Source organism: Thunnus albacares, chromosome 11 (genome assembly GCF_914725855.1).
Source record: "Thunnus albacares chromosome 11, fThuAlb1.1, whole genome shotgun sequence".
In the NCBI taxonomy this organism is placed as follows: domain Eukaryota; kingdom Metazoa; phylum Chordata; class Actinopteri; order Scombriformes; family Scombridae; genus Thunnus; species Thunnus albacares.
Genome location: NC_058116.1, coordinates 21577401 through 21597124, shown reverse-complemented (window position 1 = coordinate 21597124; position 19724 = coordinate 21577401). Strand labels below are relative to the sequence as shown.

The 19724-nt window shown below is 38.1% G+C and overlaps 2 protein-coding genes across 4 annotated transcripts; both read left to right on the top strand.

Moving 5' to 3' along the window:
* Nucleotides 1-1000: 1000 nt before the first annotated feature.
* On the top strand, nt 1001-10047 carry pnkd (PNKD metallo-beta-lactamase domain containing). 2 transcript variants are annotated; one of them, XM_044366414.1, is made up of 9 exons: nt 1001-1185; nt 1635-1750; nt 2394-2506; nt 3264-3322; nt 3574-3666; nt 4807-4970; nt 6218-6304; nt 6547-6662; nt 7679-10047. In XM_044366414.1, exons 1-9 carry the CDS (start codon nt 1028-1030, stop codon nt 7850-7852), a joined length of 1080 nt encoding a protein of 359 aa, XP_044222349.1. In that variant the 5' UTR covers nt 1001-1027; the 3' UTR covers nt 7853-10047. The 2 variants fall into 2 exon arrangements, with proteins under 2 accessions (XP_044222349.1, XP_044222350.1); XM_044366415.1 differs by lacking the exon at nt 1001-1185 and adding an exon at nt 1236-1374.
* Nucleotides 10048-11633: 1586 nt separating this feature from the next.
* Nucleotides 11634-19199, top strand: gmppaa (GDP-mannose pyrophosphorylase Aa). Of its 2 annotated transcripts, XM_044366528.1 has the most exons (13): nt 11634-11792; nt 12559-12656; nt 13049-13152; nt 13359-13551; nt 13752-13811; nt 13909-14039; nt 14179-14193; nt 16132-16266; nt 16455-16552; nt 16635-16681; nt 16926-17018; nt 18012-18180; nt 18652-19199. In XM_044366528.1, the coding sequence occupies exons 1-13, from the start codon at nt 11753-11755 to the stop codon at nt 18750-18752; spliced, it is 1284 nt and encodes a 427-aa protein (XP_044222463.1). In that variant the 5' UTR covers nt 11634-11752; the 3' UTR covers nt 18753-19199. The 2 variants fall into 2 exon arrangements, with proteins under 2 accessions (XP_044222463.1, XP_044222464.1); XM_044366529.1 differs by lacking the exon at nt 14179-14193 and having other exon boundaries at nt 11635-11792.
* The last annotated feature ends 525 nt before the right edge of the window (nt 19200-19724 follow it).

The following is a 19724-nucleotide window of genomic DNA, read 5'->3' as shown; positions in this document are numbered from 1 at the left end:
CAATATTGCAAACCAACTTAAATCATCTGGCAATGTTTTCCATAATGTTTCTCAAGAGATGAGATGTCTTTAAAGCTTTATTGTCTTTAGACACCCTGCAGACAGAATCATAGAATATCTGAGGTTCATCATAAAACACATTTTTATTTGGAAGAAACTCAAGAAATCTGGCTTTGTGAATATTATGTTTGCCCAAAAGACACAGCATAACATTATAATCAGTGGTGGAAAGTAACTAGGTACATATACTCAAGTACTGTACTTAAGTACAATTTTGAAGTACTTGTACTTTACTTGAGTATTTCCATTTGATGCTACTTTATACTTGCGCTACACTACATTTCAGAGGGAAATATTGTACTTTCTACTCCACTACATTTATTTGACAGCTTTAGTTACTTTTCAGATGAAGATTTGACACAATGGATGATATAACAAGCTTTTAAAATACAACACATTATCAAAGATGAAATCAGTGGTTTCCAACCTTTTTGGCTTTCACAAAAAAGCAGTGTGTAGTCAGGGTCATATTTCAGATGTCTATGAGTTGTTAACAGCTCCACCAAATGGTGATTTCTCCCTCTAAACTTCTCACATGGTTTCATCTCAATAAATGTTCAAATGATCCAATATTTCACTAAAAATCAAAGATTTTTTTCTTCTTTCCTCTCCGATTAATTATCTTATGACCCCTCAGATTTATCTAGTGACCCTTTGGAGGGGCCCGACCCCCTAGACTCCAGTGCTCACACACTGATACTTCAGTATTAATAATCTAATGATGTCATATATAATAATATATCAGTCGGGGGGACCAAACCACCACTTATACTTATGTACTTTTACTTAAGTTTGATTTTAATGCAGGACTTTTATTTGTAATGGAGTATTTTTACATTGCTGTATTGGTACTTTTACTTTTCTTCCACCACTGATTATAATACAGTACTAGAACTGTTTTTGAGCTCCACGCTCTCGGGTTTGGCGTGTGTCGTTCGTGACGTCATGACGCTCCACTTCAGAGGCTATGGCGCTTCCTGACTGGATGGTTACGCTGACTGCCACCGCATCCTTCTTCTGCTTCTTATGTTTATGTGTCCGCTTCAGACGCACAGGACAAGCGCTGTGGAGACATTTGTTCAGTAAGATAATGGCTCGCACGGAGAGGCCGTTGTTCAGAATCGCGTGAGTGTCATATGACCCGCATTTAACAAAACGAGATGTTGTTGTCATCGGGGAGGGGGGGATTCTCGTTAGCGTAGCTTAGCAACATCTAGCGTTTAGCTGCGATGGGTGCCATTCTTCAGAGGCAGACCACACTGTATTACACATGTGTTGCCTTTTAAAGTTGACAGGATTACCCCTGAAACTATGGTAAAAGACTTTTCCTAATCCGATAAGAGCCTCTGTTTTATTTGGCATACACATGAGCCACTAACTTATATTTTATAACTGTCTCATAATCAGTGGTTTAATCAAAACATGGCTCCGCATAATCTAATATTTCGTGGTAATGTAGTTTTTAGCGCTTTGGCCATGTTAGCTTTGCGGATATGTCACCTGAGTCCTTTTAAAGATGGACGAAGCAGCTAGCAAGCCTCAGTGTTTACCTGCCTCTTTGAACTGTGTCCCAGGTACACGCTGTACACCAGGACCAGGCTTGGCTACATGTACTACAAGAGGCAGGTGAGGAAAGCCCGGGAACATTACCCTTCTGGACACTCCACAGCTCTGCCCATGGAGTTCAATGGTGAGCAACAGTGTTGATTTTATTGTTCACTATGTTCATACAGTGTTGCTCACATGTTCCCTGGTTATTGTGGGGGATTGGCTGCCTGAGTGCTGTTTACAAAGAAGAAAAGGCCTTGTTTATTGTGTCAAACATAATGTACAAATATATAAATATATACATGAATCTAGTCATTCTCACTTCAATCAATGCAAAGTTGCTGTCAAGACATACTACACATCATATGCATACAAAGCTACATGTGTATGTGCCGGCAGACTTAGGAGCAGTTTTTTTTTCCCCCTCAGGCTATAAGACTACTAAATAAATAACAAACACACACACAACAAACAGACACACACACACAAAGTGCAATCCAACCATTGTGCAATATCCCATTTTCAACCTTTTGTGCAATAACTGCCGTCTGTATAATAACTTTCTATAGGGTTTAAATTCACTGATATATATTTTTTTATTATTTTTATATAGTGTTATTGTATTTTATGTGTCTTTTTTATATATATTTATTTACTGTTTTTACTATAATGGAGCCTCCCAGCCAAAGATTGTACCTGTATAACCGGAGTGACTATAAACATCTTGAATCTTTTACCAATGTGGATGAAAAATGTAATACTCTCATTTCTTTGTCTGCCCACAGGTATCAAAATAATTCCCATCTCAGTGCTGTCTGACAACTATAGCTATCTTGTAATTGACACCGCCTCCAGCGTTGCAGTGGTTGTAGACCCTGCAGACCCTCAAACAGTTCAGGTGAGTGCCTCAAGAGTCGGCGTCAACTGTCAGCTGCATGTTTGTTTGATGCCCAGACGTACGTACACATGGTTCCTGGCTGTGTTATTGCCTCTATTATAGTAGCATGTTATACCTCCTCTGATGTTAATGGTTGGGATCTGAATTATCTTTGAGAAAAGATCAAATAGAAACTACCATCAAAATGATGAATATATTAGTCAATATAAGAGCAGATATTGGAATTAATAGCATAATCCCATAGTAGCTGTTTCTTTATAGTAGCCATATTGCAGGAGCTACCTTGTTGAAAGAGAGCCAGCATACAGTTTACTGACATGTGAGAACCCATTGTGAGATTTAGGTATTCAGAAACAAAATTGCAGGAATGTTTGTGGTTGTAGTACGAATGAAGGATGTAATTATTCACTTAAAACCACTTTTATCAAGCTCACACACCGAAAGCAGCTCAGTGACAATTATGCCTTTTCTTTTATCGTAAAATCACTTTTCTGACTTTTCAGCATCACTTTCAATGCACTTCAGTTACTATCAGTCACCATAGTTAACTATAGCTGTAGCTGTTGACAATCAATAGCAGTAGTGAATGAGCGTTGTAAGCGCATTCTCAGCTGTATCCATTAGTAAAATAAAAAATGCCGTACTGTGTCAACAATCTGAAGTATTTTGCAGCACAGCTGGCTTTTGAATAAACTGCTGTCGAATAGTTGATTTAACACGGTGATTAAAGATTTTAACAGCTCTCATAACTTTTCAGGCAGTCCTTAAGGAGGAGGGAGTAATGTTGGAGGCGATACTCTGCACACACAAGCATTGGTGAGTTTTATAGTTTGATTTTATATATCCTTGTTATTTTAATGTGTGGTTTGTTTTTTAGGATTTTATGTATGAATAACTTGAAGAGATTGGGGATAAATATACTAAGCAGGACAGTATGTGTATGTGGTTGAAATTCTCTAGCATAGATTGAAGGCCAAATCAAAAACAACATATTTTCTAATGATTCTGCAGTACATTGTCCTGTCCAAATCACCGCAGCAAGCCTCTGCTTTCTGTCCTATTTACAGGGATCACAGTGGGGGAAACAAAGGGTTGAAAAGGCTTCACAGCTCATGCCGAGTTTATGGAAATGCAGCTGATAACATTCCTGGCCTCACACAGTAAGTCCCTGATAGCACAGTATAGCACCATGCGTCACACAAGAATCATTCCGACTGTACTTAGTCTTGTCTTGTTCTCTCGGTCAGCACTCGGAGCAGCTGACTTCACACTTAATTATGATGGTATGATAAACTGTTGGGTTATGCCTCGGGGGCGGTGGTGGCCCTAAGAGTGAGGTCATTGCTATAGGTTTAGCAATTTACTTCTCAGTGCCTCTGTCTGCTTACCAGTGACTACTCTGTGTTTAGATTTTCTTGTAATAACCTCCTGCTCTGATTGTCTGGCCATTTGGTATTAAGGCCCAAACACTCTAAAAGCAATAATTGACGCCTCATTTGATAATTGCCTCATTTGACGCGCCTCATTAGATGCTCCTATGGCACTTTGCAGGCATCAGATTTGAAATGCCAACAGTACAGAACCAACACAGATTTGTCCTGTTGTTCTTTGTATTTACTGCTGCATTAGTTATGAATAAATGAAAAGGAGAAATGCAGAGGAGGAAACTGAAACTAAGAGCGTCTGTTTCCACAGTAAATCATCCGTAGAGTGTTTGATGGTTATTTATGTGTGCTTTAGAACCTAACTACCATGAAACAGTCAGAAAATAACTTTTGTATTTCTTGCATTCAACGCTTTGTTCTCTCTACCAACGCTCCCTCTACCAACGCTCCCTCTCCCTCTCCTCAGTCGTGCCATCTCTCTCTTTTTCAGTTGCAGAAAAAACAGCTTTGATCGCTAGGTCTTCGTTTGACACTCTAAAATCGAAACAAGGTCGGGGTTGGGGCGTCAAGACAGTTTGACGCACCTCATAATGCTTTTGGTGCGCGTTCACCCATTTAAAACTATGTGTGTACTTCAAAACGTGCGTGTCAGATGCTTTCAGTGCATTTGGGCCTTTAGAGTTACATCAGAGATGCTAGATTGGCCTTAAATTTTAAATTTAAGATGTTAAATAAAAATTCAACATCTTTCATTTTCCGAACCGTGTCACAGCTATTCTCAATCAGATTTATTTGTCTTTTTTATATACTGTGTGTATGCAACAGCTTTGCAAAATAGAGGCTCCAAACGGCAGCAGGCTGTAGCGAATGAGTGGTATTAGATTGACACTGCTGTATTTTTTTCTGTGTTGTCAGCCCTCTCTCACACAAGGATTCGGTAACAGTCGGTCGTCTGCACTTTAAGGCCCTCTTCACTCCTGGACACACAGTGGGCCACATGATCTACCTCCTGGATGGCCGGGCAGTCGGTGCCCCCTCCAGTCTCTTCTCTGGTGACCTGGTGTTCCTGTCAGGATGCGGTAAGTTACATAGAGAACAGGATCCATAATAATAATCATATAGAACTGCGCTCTGGTTCACAGCAACTCTTGCTTTTATGTAAAACACAGAGAAGACACAGAAACCTCTGTATCCTCTCACAGAGACATTTGCAATGTGTTTGTTTGGAATCATTGTACACATAATGCAGGTCCTTGTTACCTCCTGACGAGACACTGAATGCAGAGATTATAAGGAGGTAAGGAACTGATTGTTAGCTAATGCAAAGCTAAAAATGCAGCCAATGTAAAGAAATACAGCTCTCTGCATGAAGACAAGTTGATGCTACTTGAATATGTGATTAATTTGCATAAAATGGCTCACAGTGTCAAACGGTATCCATAGGTCAGGTCGACCAGAGAAAGGGAAGGAGTTCATGATCTATCTGTACTATTTTAACTGTATGGGAGAATCCTGTCTGTGCAGATACCCAGTGGCTTATCTGAACCACATTCATTCATTTATATACTGATCTCAGACCTCAAGACCAGCTGTTTTCAATTACAGCCATTACAGTCACTTCAGTTACAGTAATAACATTTAAATTCATGGATTTCATGATTCATCTGCCTTCCTTTGATGCTTTATGTGGTTTACTCCACTTACACATACAAGTTGGTACTATCTCTACTGACTGCTGCTACTACATGCTAATCGAACCTTTTCCTATTTTACCTTAGCAAGCAAATTAGTTTTGCCTTGCCAATCCCAGAGTGTTTGTTCTGAAAAATGCAAGGCAATGTAAAAATCCTTATAGCATGGCTATTGGCTAATATTGAATACTTTTCATGTTATTTGGTTGTTCATTGCACCATATGGTTGTTGTTTTTACTACCATGTTTATTATGTACGCCAGGCAAATTCCTTATAGCCCTTAAGTGTACATGATTTAATTACATGCATACAATAGGCTTTACTTAACACAACCTAATGTACTTAATGTAACGTTGCTAATGTCTTTTTTCTTATACTATTCATTTACGGTATAGGTTAATAACATTCACGACCTCTGATTAATCAGGAATAGGTTGCTTTGTCCTCAGCAGCTGACATTTTAAAACAAAATCACTGTTGTGAGTCTTAAATTACATGTCAGGTAGCAACGAAAAGATCCTAAAAAGTGTGGTGTTCTAAATGCAGATACAAGACCTTCTAAAACTTGCAGATACCCTGAAATAAAACTCAAACTCACTTGAGTTCAGTCAAATCTCTTCATGTTGTTTTTCAGGGAGGATGTTTGAAGGCAGTGCCACAACAATGCTGTCATCTCTGGACACGGTTGGCTCCTTAAGTGATGATACTCTATTATGGCCTGGTAGGGAAAACCTTCACAGTTGTCAGAGACTTAGTTCCAAACAACTGCATCAGTGTTTGTCATGTGGGTGTGGATTGAATGTTTACCAGCTTGATTTTTGCACATAGCAGAAATGCACTTATTTACAGTCAAGGTCTTGAAAGGGGTTGTGCATGGACAACTATAGAGTGTAAGATTTGTAGGGTTATGCATATCAGCATGATTTTTTTTTTTTTAATTGTTGTCCTCTGGTTGTCCCGAAGGTCATGAGTATGCAGAGGACAACCTGCTGTTTGCTGCTGAGGTTGAGCCACGCAACACTGCCAGGGAAAACAAATATCAGTGGGTGCTGCAGCAGCGAGGCCAGAAGCTGTGCACGGTGAGAATGATGTATTGCCATTGTTATGCCTCTCTAGCACACCAACTCAGACAGGATTCATGTTGCCCAGCACCTGGGAAGAAGGGCTTATCACCTGCCTACAGTGTACGAGTTGTCAGTGGCCGAGCGCTCGCACTCCTCTCACTTCCTTCTCTTTCAGGCTCTCAGTTGAGTCTCATCTATGATACAGTCTGCAAGAGAGCAAAGGTTCGCTGTTAAGTGAAGTGCCTATGTAGAATTCAGATGAGTTTTTTTGTGCTATCTATACAGCATGAGAGCACTAGAGACGGGTTCACACATTTGCACATCCCTGAATTTTGACAACTTTCATACGCAAAACAAATGAAATGATTGACTACATTGTTTTCTCTGCGTTACATGCATGCTGGCTGCATGAAATGTGGCTGGTGTGTTTTTTGATATATTTTGATCTTTTGGGTTATTTTTGGATATGATGGGTAGTGCAAGGGTAAAGTAAAGAAAAATACATGTATACAAACAACAAAGGTGTATAAACTGATGCACCAAACACCTGAAATACTGTATTTCCATTTTCTGGTTTAGAAACATATGTCAGATATGTCCCAGATATTATTGGCTGATGTTATTATATGAATATAATTTGAAAAAGAATTTGACTTATCAGATAGTCAAGTCGGGCCATTCAGGGCTAGACTACTTAAATATCAGAATGTGGTGCTGAATATGAGCGAGTGAGTCAAAGTAAACATCTCACGGTGCACCGCTGCAGGGATTGTCTTCAGATACAGATTAATCTGAATGTGATTGTTGATATTTAAATGCCTGTTCTGTAATAGGCCCTTTTCACAGCAGACACCCTGACTTGTGATAGTGGGAAAAGCACAAGTGTTAATAATAACATTAGCAATGGCTCTGCTCTATGCAACAGTGTGAACAAAACCTGCTTAGAATTAGTGTGTAGTATGGATTTGAGACTCAGCTCATGCATGTCAATTTTGAGGACGACTGCTATTTGACATACAATTCATTTTCAGAGTCCCTCCACCATCGGAGAAGAGAAGGAGTACAATCCTTTCCTGCGCAGCCACTCTCCGGAGCTCCATCTGGCCCTGGGCCTCCAGCAGCTCCAGGATGAGGACTGGACCCAGTTCAGGGCTAGGGTGCTGGAGGAGCTGCGAAAACGCAAAGACCTCTACAACAGGAGATAGTACTGAGAGCATTAAGACCAGATGTCTGCTCACCTATACTGGCCAGTGGTACCATAGCAACATGTACAGTCGTAGTAATGATAAGCTGAGCTCTGAGGTTCTTCATAAAAGGTTAAATCCGTTCAAACACATCCGTTTTGTAACATTTAAAGGGGCATTAAGTAATTTTTGAGCTTTATCAACCTGTATCAGTGACCACTAGGAACATAGTTTCATTATTAGATAATAATCATTAATCCTGTTACCTCTCCACATGTATATTATGGTAATTTGGTGTTTTCAGACAGAACATGCGTATTTATTGCTTCCTCAACAAAGAGACCTGAACAATGATGTAGATTTGCATGAGTAGCTCTTAGCTTTTGTTTTACAAGTAGGTACAACCAGATTTCTGATTATTGTGTGTTGAAACACTGGGTGATAAAAGGTCTGCACACTACATGGAATAATTCAGCATGTTAGGTACTGTATTGTTTACTGCACAGCCTGGTTCATTTTTAAGGCAAGTAATGAATAGTCTGTAAAAGCCTTCGGTGTGTCGGCTGTATGAGGTACGCTGGTTTCACATTTATAGTTCTCCTGAAGAGTAATTACCCTCTTCACAAAGTTGTGACTTTTGGACTTGAGTATTTGATTGTGAATATTTGACGTCATTTTCAACAGGAATGGTACTGTTAATTTAACAAATCACAAACACATGTTGTTGTCGGTACTTTGTGCTAAAGTCAGCGCAATCTATGTAGAAAGTCTGTACACCAGCCTTTCATGTGAATCTTTGTATGCTGAATCTAAGAGCCAATTTTCTTTTGACTTAGAATAACTCGCATTGGTTCTTAATGGTGCATGTGATTGGGATACTAACCCCCCCCCCCCCTCCCCCACCAATAACTTTATATTTCACTCACGTGCTCATGAAACAACAGCAAAATATCTGCAAGTGGGCCTGAAGTGGAAAACATGTTTTCTAGTAAAGACCTTTTTTGTGCCTCTCAGCAAATGTTTTTTGCCAAACTGTTTCTCATTTAGAACTGTATTTTTTAAGTGTTTAGAAGTTGCACTACTTGAACAGCATTATATGTGAAGGATTTGACCGGTATTGCATTGTGATGTTTGCAGGGCACGAAATTAGCACCAGCTACCAGCCAAATGCTGATAAAATATACAAGTGGCTGGTAGATTTCCTTCACGTACCAGCCAAAAAAAAAACACTGTTAATCTGTTGAGTGGCTGGTAAAATTTGAACGTTCACTAGCCATTTGGCCAGTGGACAAAAAAGTTAATTTTGCACCCTGGATGTATGAGATATGACTGAATTGCTGTTTTGGGGGATGATTTATGTTGTTAGCCTGTAGAATTACTCTTGACTGCCAGCAGTTATAATTCAATTAAACTTACAGGGTGATGTTGAATCAAACAATCAGTATACAATTTGTTTTACAGTTTTGACTGATGTATGAAATGTGTTATATATAAGAGTAAGATGGTGATGGAATTACAAGACCTTTCATTTTCTTTCTAAAATTCTAAGAATGTGGCATTGACTGTGGCACTCGCTTTAAAATTTCAGAAAGAATGTTTTTATAGACAATTTGAAAGCTTTGGAAACCAAAATTGTACATATTTTGTAATATATTTAATGTTTTATTATACTGTGAGACTATAGTGGAGGAAAGCTATTTCAGTATAATAAACACGTTCTTATTCCCATGCACATTTGAATATTTTCTGTTGCTGCTGTCATTTATGTTGAGGTGGGGATGGGCCAGATTGTAAAGGAATAAACCTTTCATGTTTTGTAGAAATATGAAAGCTCTTCAGATTCGTCTGTTGAGCTTTTACCAAAGCACCTTGTCCCCTGGTGATCATTGACTAAAATGTTATTTTGTTTGTTTGATGCAGATTCACATCTTATTTGCATATGTTTGAGTTAGGAATAGAACCACATGGGACACTGTTTTACTTCAGGTTACGTTTTAATGAGAAAATATGAACTGCATTAGACCTGTGTATGTGTTATTTGTTGTCTTTATGAGTGTTTAAAACTGACAGCTTTTTTATGTTTCCCACTGCTACAACTTCCCTCAACTCAAATAAGAGTATAACCTACCTTTTTCGCATGTAAACGATATGCTAAAAGAGGATAAAGGCTAAACTGAACTTTCTGGTGATGGCATTGTATTAAAACATCAACAAACTGTTGTGTCCTGAGTCCACATCAGGAGACACATTTTCAATCTAATGTGTTTCAGCTGTATAAATCACAGGAATACAGAAGACCGAATAGGGAATTAAATCAGCAATCGTACAAAATGAAGGAAAAATAACACTATAATGCCCTTGAAAGGCCTAAATCTGTGATGCTTTTGGCACGTTCAGAGGCTTGTTTTGGCTGCTGATTTTTGTTTTTCTTGCAAGAACCTTGAAGGCCTAAAATCTCTGATTGTCTCGTCACATTTAAAGATCCATGATCTACAAGAACGTGAATATCTTATAGAACATGAGAGGTTTTCAGATGTAATTCTCTGCACTTCAGAATTCAAAATGGTCAACAACAATTTTAATCATCTGTACCTTCTTCAAATTACCATAAATGAATTAATTAACCCTAAAAATGTAGATTTTGCCTAACAGCTCTATTGCAAATATAGAAGCCAGGATTATGATAAATTTGCCATTTGCCAAGTCTGAAATCAAAATGCCAACTTTTAATCTTGTTATTAGTTTATCTTTGACTTTGATGCACATGGATAGGTTCAATGATAGATCTTCTGTTAGTTCTGATTTCTTATAAATCTGTTAATTGTTATATTTTCATTTGGGAGGCTTTTACTACCTGTTTTGTTCTGACCATTAAATACAAATATATTAGACTATCGCTTAATGAGTGTACACATAACATTTGCGAGGCTCTCACTTTCTCCTGTAGTTATTTGACAGCAGAGACATGTCAGTCAGGACTCAGGAGCACAAAGTGTTTTACCATAGAAGTCCTCCGAAATGGGATAAAAGTGCAAAGACCAGTTCACAAAGCTGCTGAGAGCAACTCTGGGTGACTCAGAGGTCCCTAAGCTTCTAAGAGAAGGGGCAGGGATTGATTGTGTCCAGCAGTTAAATTTCTGAAATTAAATATATTTGCATATTTTAGAGTCTGAAATTTTTAATGAGGGAGAAGGAGTAGATGTAATTTTAAGGATTTTAACAAGATAATTGCATTTTTATGGAAAAACTATATCAGAGTAGAGTATTTTATATACATGCATACAGCATGTCTAGAGGGGACCTTTAAATTAAATTGCCAATTATCTTTAATTGTAGTTGTATTTAAATGTGTCTATTTATAATGTATTGTGTTTTTGTCATTTACATTTTGTCTTGATGCCTTTTATGTTTTATGTAAAGCACTTTGAATTGCCTTGTTATTGAAATGTGCTGTACAAATAAACTTGCCTTGCCTAAAAAAAAAAATGAAATTAAAGTAAATGAAAAGTAAATAAAACAAATACAATGATAATAACCGACCATTTAACTGACATAGATGCTTTTAGCCGTAGGATGTTTTGTGAATAGTTCTTTACAATCTCTCTCCGTTTCTGTCGCTGCACTCCGCTCCATGTTTTAAATCTGATTGTACCGACGTCACGAGTACATGCGGACTTATTCGCATGCGCTCTGCAAAGACCCGCCCCTACTCTGCCTCTGATTAGCTGTGGCCGTGATATTCCTACGATAACCAATCAAACCAACGAAGGTAATGAATACTAGCCAATCAGAGGCAGAGTAGGGCGGGTCTTCGCGGAATGCGGATGTGAAAAATATAAGGCTATACCACAGAGCAGTAGGTTGTGTGTTTTCTTATCAGTCAGGGACTTATCTGTCACAAACTACGGCTTCTTGGACAACATGTTGAAGGCGGTTATTTTAATTGGTGGGCCCCAGAAAGGTGAGGAAAAATTATATCTCTTCGTTGTGTTGTCATATTTTTAGAGTCAGCTGTGTGTGGTTAAAAGCGAAGCTAGGCTACTAATGCTAACAGTTTGTTTATAAGTATCACTGACGTGGCGTAAGGAGAGGACGCCGCACAAACACAGACATACAACAACGTTTGAGAATCAATATCATAATAAATTTTATGACCTTAGCACTAACTGACAACATGTAAATAACAATATCAGTTAGCTGATGGTAATAGCATAAACATTGGCTCATTTCATTACCTATTAGGCTTATTCTCCCCTGTATGAAGTGAACGTACTCCATTTAAAAAAACCGGCGTTTTAGGATAACTGCAAATGTACCACAGTACTAAGTTAAGTAATACGTGCAATTATGGCGTTATGATATACTATTCAGTTCGGCATGCATTCAGTCCACCATTTAATGTTGTTTAATTAAAATATCAGCTAGCTTATTTTTCCAATAAAACACAGTGGTGAATTTTAAAAGCAAAGTGTAGATTTCACAGAAATAAAGTGCTGCTGCTGATCAGTTCTATTTGTCATTTATTACCTAATCCCCAAATGTATCAAATGTATTGCTGAACATTTGCCTGTCTGTGAAGAAGGCCGTTTTATAAATGCCAGAAGTTTGAATTTAGTTTGCCCTAGTTTTTTTTTTTCCAAAATAGAGAAGAGGAGATGATATATAGTGAATTGTTCATGTCTGAAAGAGAAAGTTATCTGAACTTTTATTTGAACATTGCTTTGCAGGCACAAGGTTTAGGCCACTGTCATTTGAAGTGCCCAAACCCTTGTTTCCAGTAGCTGGTGTGCCCATGCTGCAGCATCACATTGAAGCATGTGCCAAGGTGAGTATCACCGCAATATCAGAGTCATTTTACAGAGAAAATGTAGTATATGGCAGATGTGCATCAATGGTTCCATGGCCAATTGTGTTTTGTTTATTTAAAAGTATATCTAAATGTATTGTTACTTCGCCGTCCTATTTCAAGATATCATTCTTTGTTTGCAAATGTTTACTCATATTATGTTGTATGTACTTATTTTGGGTGGTGTTAGTGTTAAATTCAATTTTAATTTGGCCTGATAAGTTTTAGCCCTGCATAGCATCACTTAAATCTAGTTAAAATGGTAAAAAGCTTCTCTTTTTAGTTGGTTGGTGTTAATCTAATCTTGTGATGCAGAGAACAGTACGTTCTAAATGAAATAAGTCCAATAATAAACATGTCTTGTGCTACAGGTACCGAATATGAAGGAGATTTTGCTCATCGGCTTTTATCAGCCAAATGAAGAACTGACCAGATTCCTTTTTAATGCACAGCAGGAATTCAAAGTTTCCATCAGGTAAACAACAGAGCTCAAACACTGGTAAACAATAGAGCTCCTAGCTACATCTCTATAAACAAGTACAGATATACTTAGTAACTTGCATACTCTCCATAAAGCAATGACATATGTTTCATATATAGGGGCAGCAGTACTTTTCTCGCCATGTTGCACCTAAACTGTTGAATCACTACAAGTGTGCTGTTCTTGACTCTGCTCCGCAGGTATTTGCAGGAGTATGCAGCCCTGGGTACCGGAGGGGGCATCTATCACTTCAGAGATCAGATTGTCTCTGGCAGTCCAGAGGCTTTCTTTGTTCTGAATGCAGATGTCTGCTCAGCATTTCCTCTAACAGAGATGCTCAGCTTCCAGAAGGAACATGGAGAACCAAACAGCTTTGTTATCCTCGGGACAACGGTGAGATTTCATTATTGACAGTTGTTATTGTCTTTAATAGAACATGTAAAACTCTAAAAAGTTTTCTTTCTGTGTTTTGATTACTATGTATTTTGTGTTGTTTTAGTATCTTGACTTTATTGAAATATTTGTATCACATCCTTGATGTTAAAACAGAAGTTAATGTATCCTAAATCAGACTGCCTTTCTTCTTTTCTCAGGCAAACAGAAAGCAATCCATGAACTATGGCTGCATTGTTGAAAACGAGGAAACAAATGAGGTATTTAACCCTTCCTGTCTCATTTCCCCTAATAGTCATGCATTACTGTCACCTCAATCATAACTGCTCCTCTTTATTCATTTATTTTTTTATTCAGGTCTTGCATTATGTGGAAAAGCCCAGCACATTTGTGAGTGACATCATCAACTGCGGTATATACCTCTTTAACCCAGATATCTTCCAGCATATTGGCACATTCTTCCAGAAGAATCAACAGGACATGTTGTTGTGAGTTGAAGTGCTCCCTCTCGGGGATCTGTGCGTGGGGATGCATGTGAATACTATTTATTCCATTTCTTTGGTCCTCTTCATTTGTCTTTTTTCCTTCCCTTCTCCTGCCATTTCTGTTTCCTCACACAATCATCAGATATCCATACGATGGGTAAGTTGGTACATTTAGGCTGCACGGTGTGATTATAGAGCACTTAGAACGTGGTGTGAGCTACAGTAGGGTCCAAAAGTCTGAGACCATTTTCCCATTCAGGTGAATGGGAAAGTGGTCTCAGACTCTTGGACCCCAATATATATAAATATAACCCATTATAAGGCTTAGATTGAGCTGAAATTGATGCTTTGTGAATGTTTCTCATGCACTTCCTCTGCACACTTTTCCTCTAAATTATAAACCTTCCATTTTGAATGCAGCTTTTTTTCATAATTTGCCCTGAAAATGTGCATTATTTAATATTGGGGCATTTTGGGGGAGTTTGCCTGGCAGAGATTAAGCCTTGTCTCACATTAAAGACAACATTCAGTGAAGATATCCATTGTACAAACTCCTTAGTCTAGTATTAGGTTTAATCTTTGTCCAGAAAAGCAAACCCTATTGTAGCTTGTTCTCCTGAGGAGGATGTCAGACTTTCTCATGTCTATTTTTATTTTCCTCTATGTTGTCCCTGTTTTTGTTTCTCTAGTTAGCAACAGACTAATTAGATAGCTTGGAGATAGCGAAACTTTGTGTCACATAGTTGCCAGTGAGAATTATGTAATGACTTTGTACCTTTTTATAAATCCTCTCTCTGTTTGTTAGCTGCTAGACTCCCCACTTTGTTTTTTTCTGAACACAACAAAAAGCTTCTTTCTGATTACGGCGTAAATGTGCATGTGGAAAGACTGCACCCTTCTCACTCACAGAAGCTGTATTTCTTTTGTTTTATTTGTTTTTAAATTTTTTGACACTTTTCACTTTTTGTCTTTTCATATGTTTGTTATAGTGTAGTAGAGCTAACACCTGGCACCCCAAGGACAGTTAAATTACAGTATATCACGAAAGGTCAAACCACATGTGCATAATTCACCTACTAACATCAATAGCACTTAGATCAAGATTGGCACTGAATCAGCACAATTTATGAACACATCAGAGATACTTGAAAGAAATAAAAAGAGTTATGCTGCAAAATCTCTCAGGGCCAACTTTGCCTCTAACCATATCCCTTCCTTTTTGGTAAAACTTCGATTATGGGTGTAATCCTTTAAAATATTCTTTTCATCAATATTTAACATTCTGCTTCATCTCGGGGCTCTCACAATACACTATGCCAGAGACCCTGATTAATATGGAACACATAGACCCATCTACTTAAGTTTTGGATCACTACTAGGTAATCAGCTTTGGTTTCAATCCAGCACTGACACCATTAAAGTTATTACCAGTGGTGCATTTTAACTCAGTGCTCTCATTTAATTCTTGGGGCTGGATAGTAGGGCAGTAGATTCGTGTTTCTGTTTAGTTTTAAGAGGGACTACTGGGTTGTTTTTGCACATAATAGGATATTTTAAAAATCTCAAAGACTATTTAAGTACAAGTAGGGTGAAGGTAAAGCGCTGGGTATTCATTCTCAATTCTTTTAAGTGTTCTTTTTTCATTACTGGCGTAATTTTAGGCCCAAGAAATTCTGTGTATTTAAATTGGTCACTGGGCAAACAGAAAGGTAAAGTTGGACTAAAGACTAAAACACTAAGGACTAAAATACAGCTTTTAAATTGGTATGTTTATGAGCGAGAACCCTCAGCTACAGTGTCTCATCATCCACTTAGTATTTAGGTTATCATGTAATACCTCCATTTTTATGCTATGGCTTTTAGGAAACAGGTGCCTTATTTTTTTTAAAAAAATGGTTTACTTGATCCTTCAATAAATTTAGGGAAAGAATATATTGAAATCATTGCAGCCATACCTGATAGTGAGTTTAGTACAAGTTTCTGTATAAATATCAACTTTGTCTTGACTTTCATTCTCACCTTTAACTTTGCACAAAAGATTTTATTTTAATAAATGAGGCCCCTGGCTCTGGTTTGTAAATCTGTCCCCTTGCAGAGAGGAGCCAACCAACGGCTGGCACCGAGCAGAGGCCATCCGGCTGGAGCAGGACATTTTCACTGCCCTGGCAGGACAGGGCAAACTCTACGTGTATAAAACCCTCAGCTTCTGGAGCCAGATAAAATCTGCAGGGTGAGTTTATATGTCATAAATGCTGTCAGATCCAATAGGGAATAAAGTTATCTTTCCAACATGTATAACCCTGTAGCTTATTAAATGTCAGAGGAGAGGGGAGATATTGGATTCCAAAATGAGCAGTATAATGCAGATGTATGGCTTTAAAAAAGCACTTTGTTGTTTTTTTGGTGATCTTTTCTCAGGTCTGCAATTTATGCCAGTCGATTGTACCTCAACCAGTATCACACAACTCATCCTGAAAGACTGGCCTCAAATAAGGAGGGAGGGCCCAAAATCAGTGGTGAGACTCATTGATCTTCTGTAGCTTTGTTCCTTTCTAATGTTGGAGCCAAGTCTTTTCACACTTCCTCTTGTTTCTCTAGGTAATGTCTATATTCATCCTACAGCCAACATTGACCCCACTGCTATGGTAAGTGTCTTTCCCTATTGTATTGCACTTTACACCATAAACACATACAACATGTGAATGACGTACTATTAATGGCACACCCTCTTATGAAATATATGCAACTGTTATTGTGAAAATTGTAAAATACAGGTGTGCTCATTACAGTGTCACTAGTTCCTACCTGGAGGGTTGATCATTGTTATTTTACCAGTTGCAGTTGTGCAGTGGTGATCACTTAAGATAATTTCTTCTTTTTTCTGTGCAGTTGGGTCCCAATGTCTCCATCGGGACTGGAGTGACTATTGGTGCAGGGGTCAGAGTTCGCGAATCCATCATCCTACATGGTGCAACTCTTCAGGTAAGCCCTTGTAAATATACAGCAGTTTGTATGCACGTTGCACATAACAGACAAGTAGAAGCACTTTTCTGGTTGCTGGTTGCTCTGTTTTTGTGCATTTTCTTGAGACACTCTGGGGTTTTTTCTCACCCACACTGGTTTTGTATTTTGGTGTCATGTACTGCAGTGGAAGTGAAATCCATTGCAACTTCGGTGCCAAGATGTTTTACACTGAAAATATTAACACTCACTGCAAAACATGATAGTAATTTCACAATTTTAAATGTTTTACATTGAGGCCCAATCATTTTTTAAGTAATTGTGGTTCCAATATACTGTTTACATTGAATAAATATTGACTGTATCATTTTTGAAGACCGTGGGACATTTATGATTTGTGCGTTCACATGGTCTAAGGCAGTTCTAAATTTGATCACAGAGTAAGAACAAATTCAGTTAGGAGCATATTGATGAATCCTGGATTTGTGCTTAAAAACGTTGGTACGCACGGTTTATAAGATGCAGTGTTTGTGAATGAGGCCCATTGAGTTTTGAATTAAACTGGGACTCAAATGAATTGCAGATTTATTTGCCCATTCACTGTTGGTGACATCCAAACATGTATCTTTAAGCTCCCCTGTCACACAAGAAATATTGTTGCCTGTGTCTCTCGCAAAGATGTAATTTTTAACGATTTGGAGGTTGGCATAATTTAATCCCATGTCCCATCAGTGATTACTGTGTGCCTCCAAAATAAATTTAGACTGCAGACGACTTATTTGCTTTTAATTGCATATAGCCTACAAGGACAATGTGTTAGTTGAGCTACACTTTCAAATAAACACCCTGCGTTTTTAATCTGATGTTACACTGACTGAAGTACACTGATTTTACCATATCCACTGTTTTTTCACATGTAGGAACAGTATCTGCTATCTACAGCATATCTGAATACCTAAAACACTGTGTTTAATGTTTAACTCAAGATGTTTTTTGTCATTATTTCTCCTTAAGGATCACTGCTGTGTTTTGAACAGCATTGTGGGATGGGATAGCACGATTGGAAAGTGGGCAAGAGTAGAAGGAACCCCAAGTGACCCAAACCCCAATGATCCCTATGCAAAGATTGACAGCGAGACCCTCTTCAGAGAAGGAAAACTCACACCCTCTATTACTATTCTTGGTAAGCATCATCTGACCTTAAGTGAAACTTGCATTCCTCAGATGAATTGTTAAATATTCATCAGTATCAAAGCTGCATTTTTCTCCTCAGCATTTTCCTCTGAGGTTGTCAGAAATTTAAAGGCTCGACAGATGAACAAGAAGCATTACTGAAACTTTGCATTATGCCATCTGTCATTTGTCTTCATCTTTAAAGAAGTTTTTGCACTTCACTTTCCATCGTCATTTCATTTTCTGTAAGTTTCTTTCTGTGATGTTCTTTTTTTTTTTTCTTGTGCAGCCATGGTGGAAATTGCTGTTTAAGCTAACTACCTCTTTTTTTTTTTTTTTTTCTTCTGTTCATTCGACAAACCAGAAATGTGAAACACATCAAATGCCAGAAGTGAGATTTACTGAACTGAAATGTAATGTCATAGTACCGTGCATTGCACTACACTGCACAGACTGAATACAGCCTTGTTTGTCTCCTCAGGTTGTAACGTGACCATCCCCTGTGAGGTGATTATACTCAACTCCATTGTCCTCCCACACAAAGACCTCAACCGCAGCTTCAAAAACCAAATTATTCTCTAGTTAATCTTCATCACGCCCTGTCCACTTACTGTCACTGATGAAGGATGCAGCTGGACGCGTGCCGGCACTGGCTCTGAGTTACTGTATATAAGATGTCAAAAGGGAAGATATGGGACATTCGTTAAATAGTTTTGAAAGATAGATTTTTATATATTTGTCCTCAAGGTTTTATGCATCATTGGGTGTCAGCAATATTAGAGAGAGGCTAATCACGCATGTTGATTCACCTTGAAAAGTGCTGTCATGCCAGATGTTTATATTGTTTTTTTATTAACTTTACCGAACTGTAAAATTACTGCTGACACTAGTATAATATATTTGGTTGGATGTAATATGATGTAAAAAAAAAAAGATGTTTATAGATGACCACGTTCTGTTTCTCAAGGGCATCCTTGACCAAACTTGAGACAAACGGGAATCATTAGAAAATAAAAATTACTGGCTACAGACTGTGGTTAATTTTTTAGAGGTTATTATTTGTGTGAAGCTCTGATTAAAACCTTTTTAGCATCGTCATTGTCAGTAAAAATTGACTACCAGCAAAATAAATCAGGAGGGTTGAGATTTACATCGCAATCAAGTAATGATGCTTTTTAAAATGTGAACTTAGCAGGGGGGCCTTTAGACTCTGCTACATAAACAGCAACAGCAGATACTTAAATTGTGCATTCGCAATCACTAGAGGAACTGTTCTAGTTTATGGATACAGCACATTAACATTCACTTATTAAGCCCTCTAGCGCTCATGATCACTTCAGCACTTTTGTTCCAATTATTGCAATAAGACTTGTCTATTAAGGAGTGATGTAAATCGTGATGCTGGAACTGCAGCGTGATATATTTTAATCAAGTCTCTTCACACACCTCCCATGAAAGGCAACAAAAAAACAAGTTAATGTACATTTTTATTCATGATGAGTTTATTTCAGCTTTCAAAAGGAGGTGCCTGTGTTTATTCAGATGCCTTACTGC

Coding starts and splice junctions, on each gene's coding strand:
- pnkd (XM_044366414.1), top strand. CDS start 1,028: ATGGCGCTTCCTGACTGGATGGTTACGCTGACTGCCACCGCATCCTTC. Junction 2,507..3,263: donor CAGACCCTCAAACAGTTCAG/GTGAGTGCCTCA, acceptor ATAACTTTTCAG/GCAGTCCTTAAGGAGGAGGG. Junction 3,323..3,573: donor CTCTGCACACACAAGCATTG/GTGAGTTTTATA, acceptor TCCTATTTACAG/GGATCACAGTGGGGGAAACA.
- gmppaa (XM_044366528.1), top strand. CDS start 11,753: ATGTTGAAGGCGGTTATTTTAATTGGTGGGCCCCAGAAAG. Junction 16,553..16,634: donor GGGAGGGCCCAAAATCAGTG/GTGAGACTCATT, acceptor TTGTTTCTCTAG/GTAATGTCTATATTCATCCT. Junction 16,682..16,925: donor ACATTGACCCCACTGCTATG/GTAAGTGTCTTT, acceptor TTTTCTGTGCAG/TTGGGTCCCAATGTCTCCAT.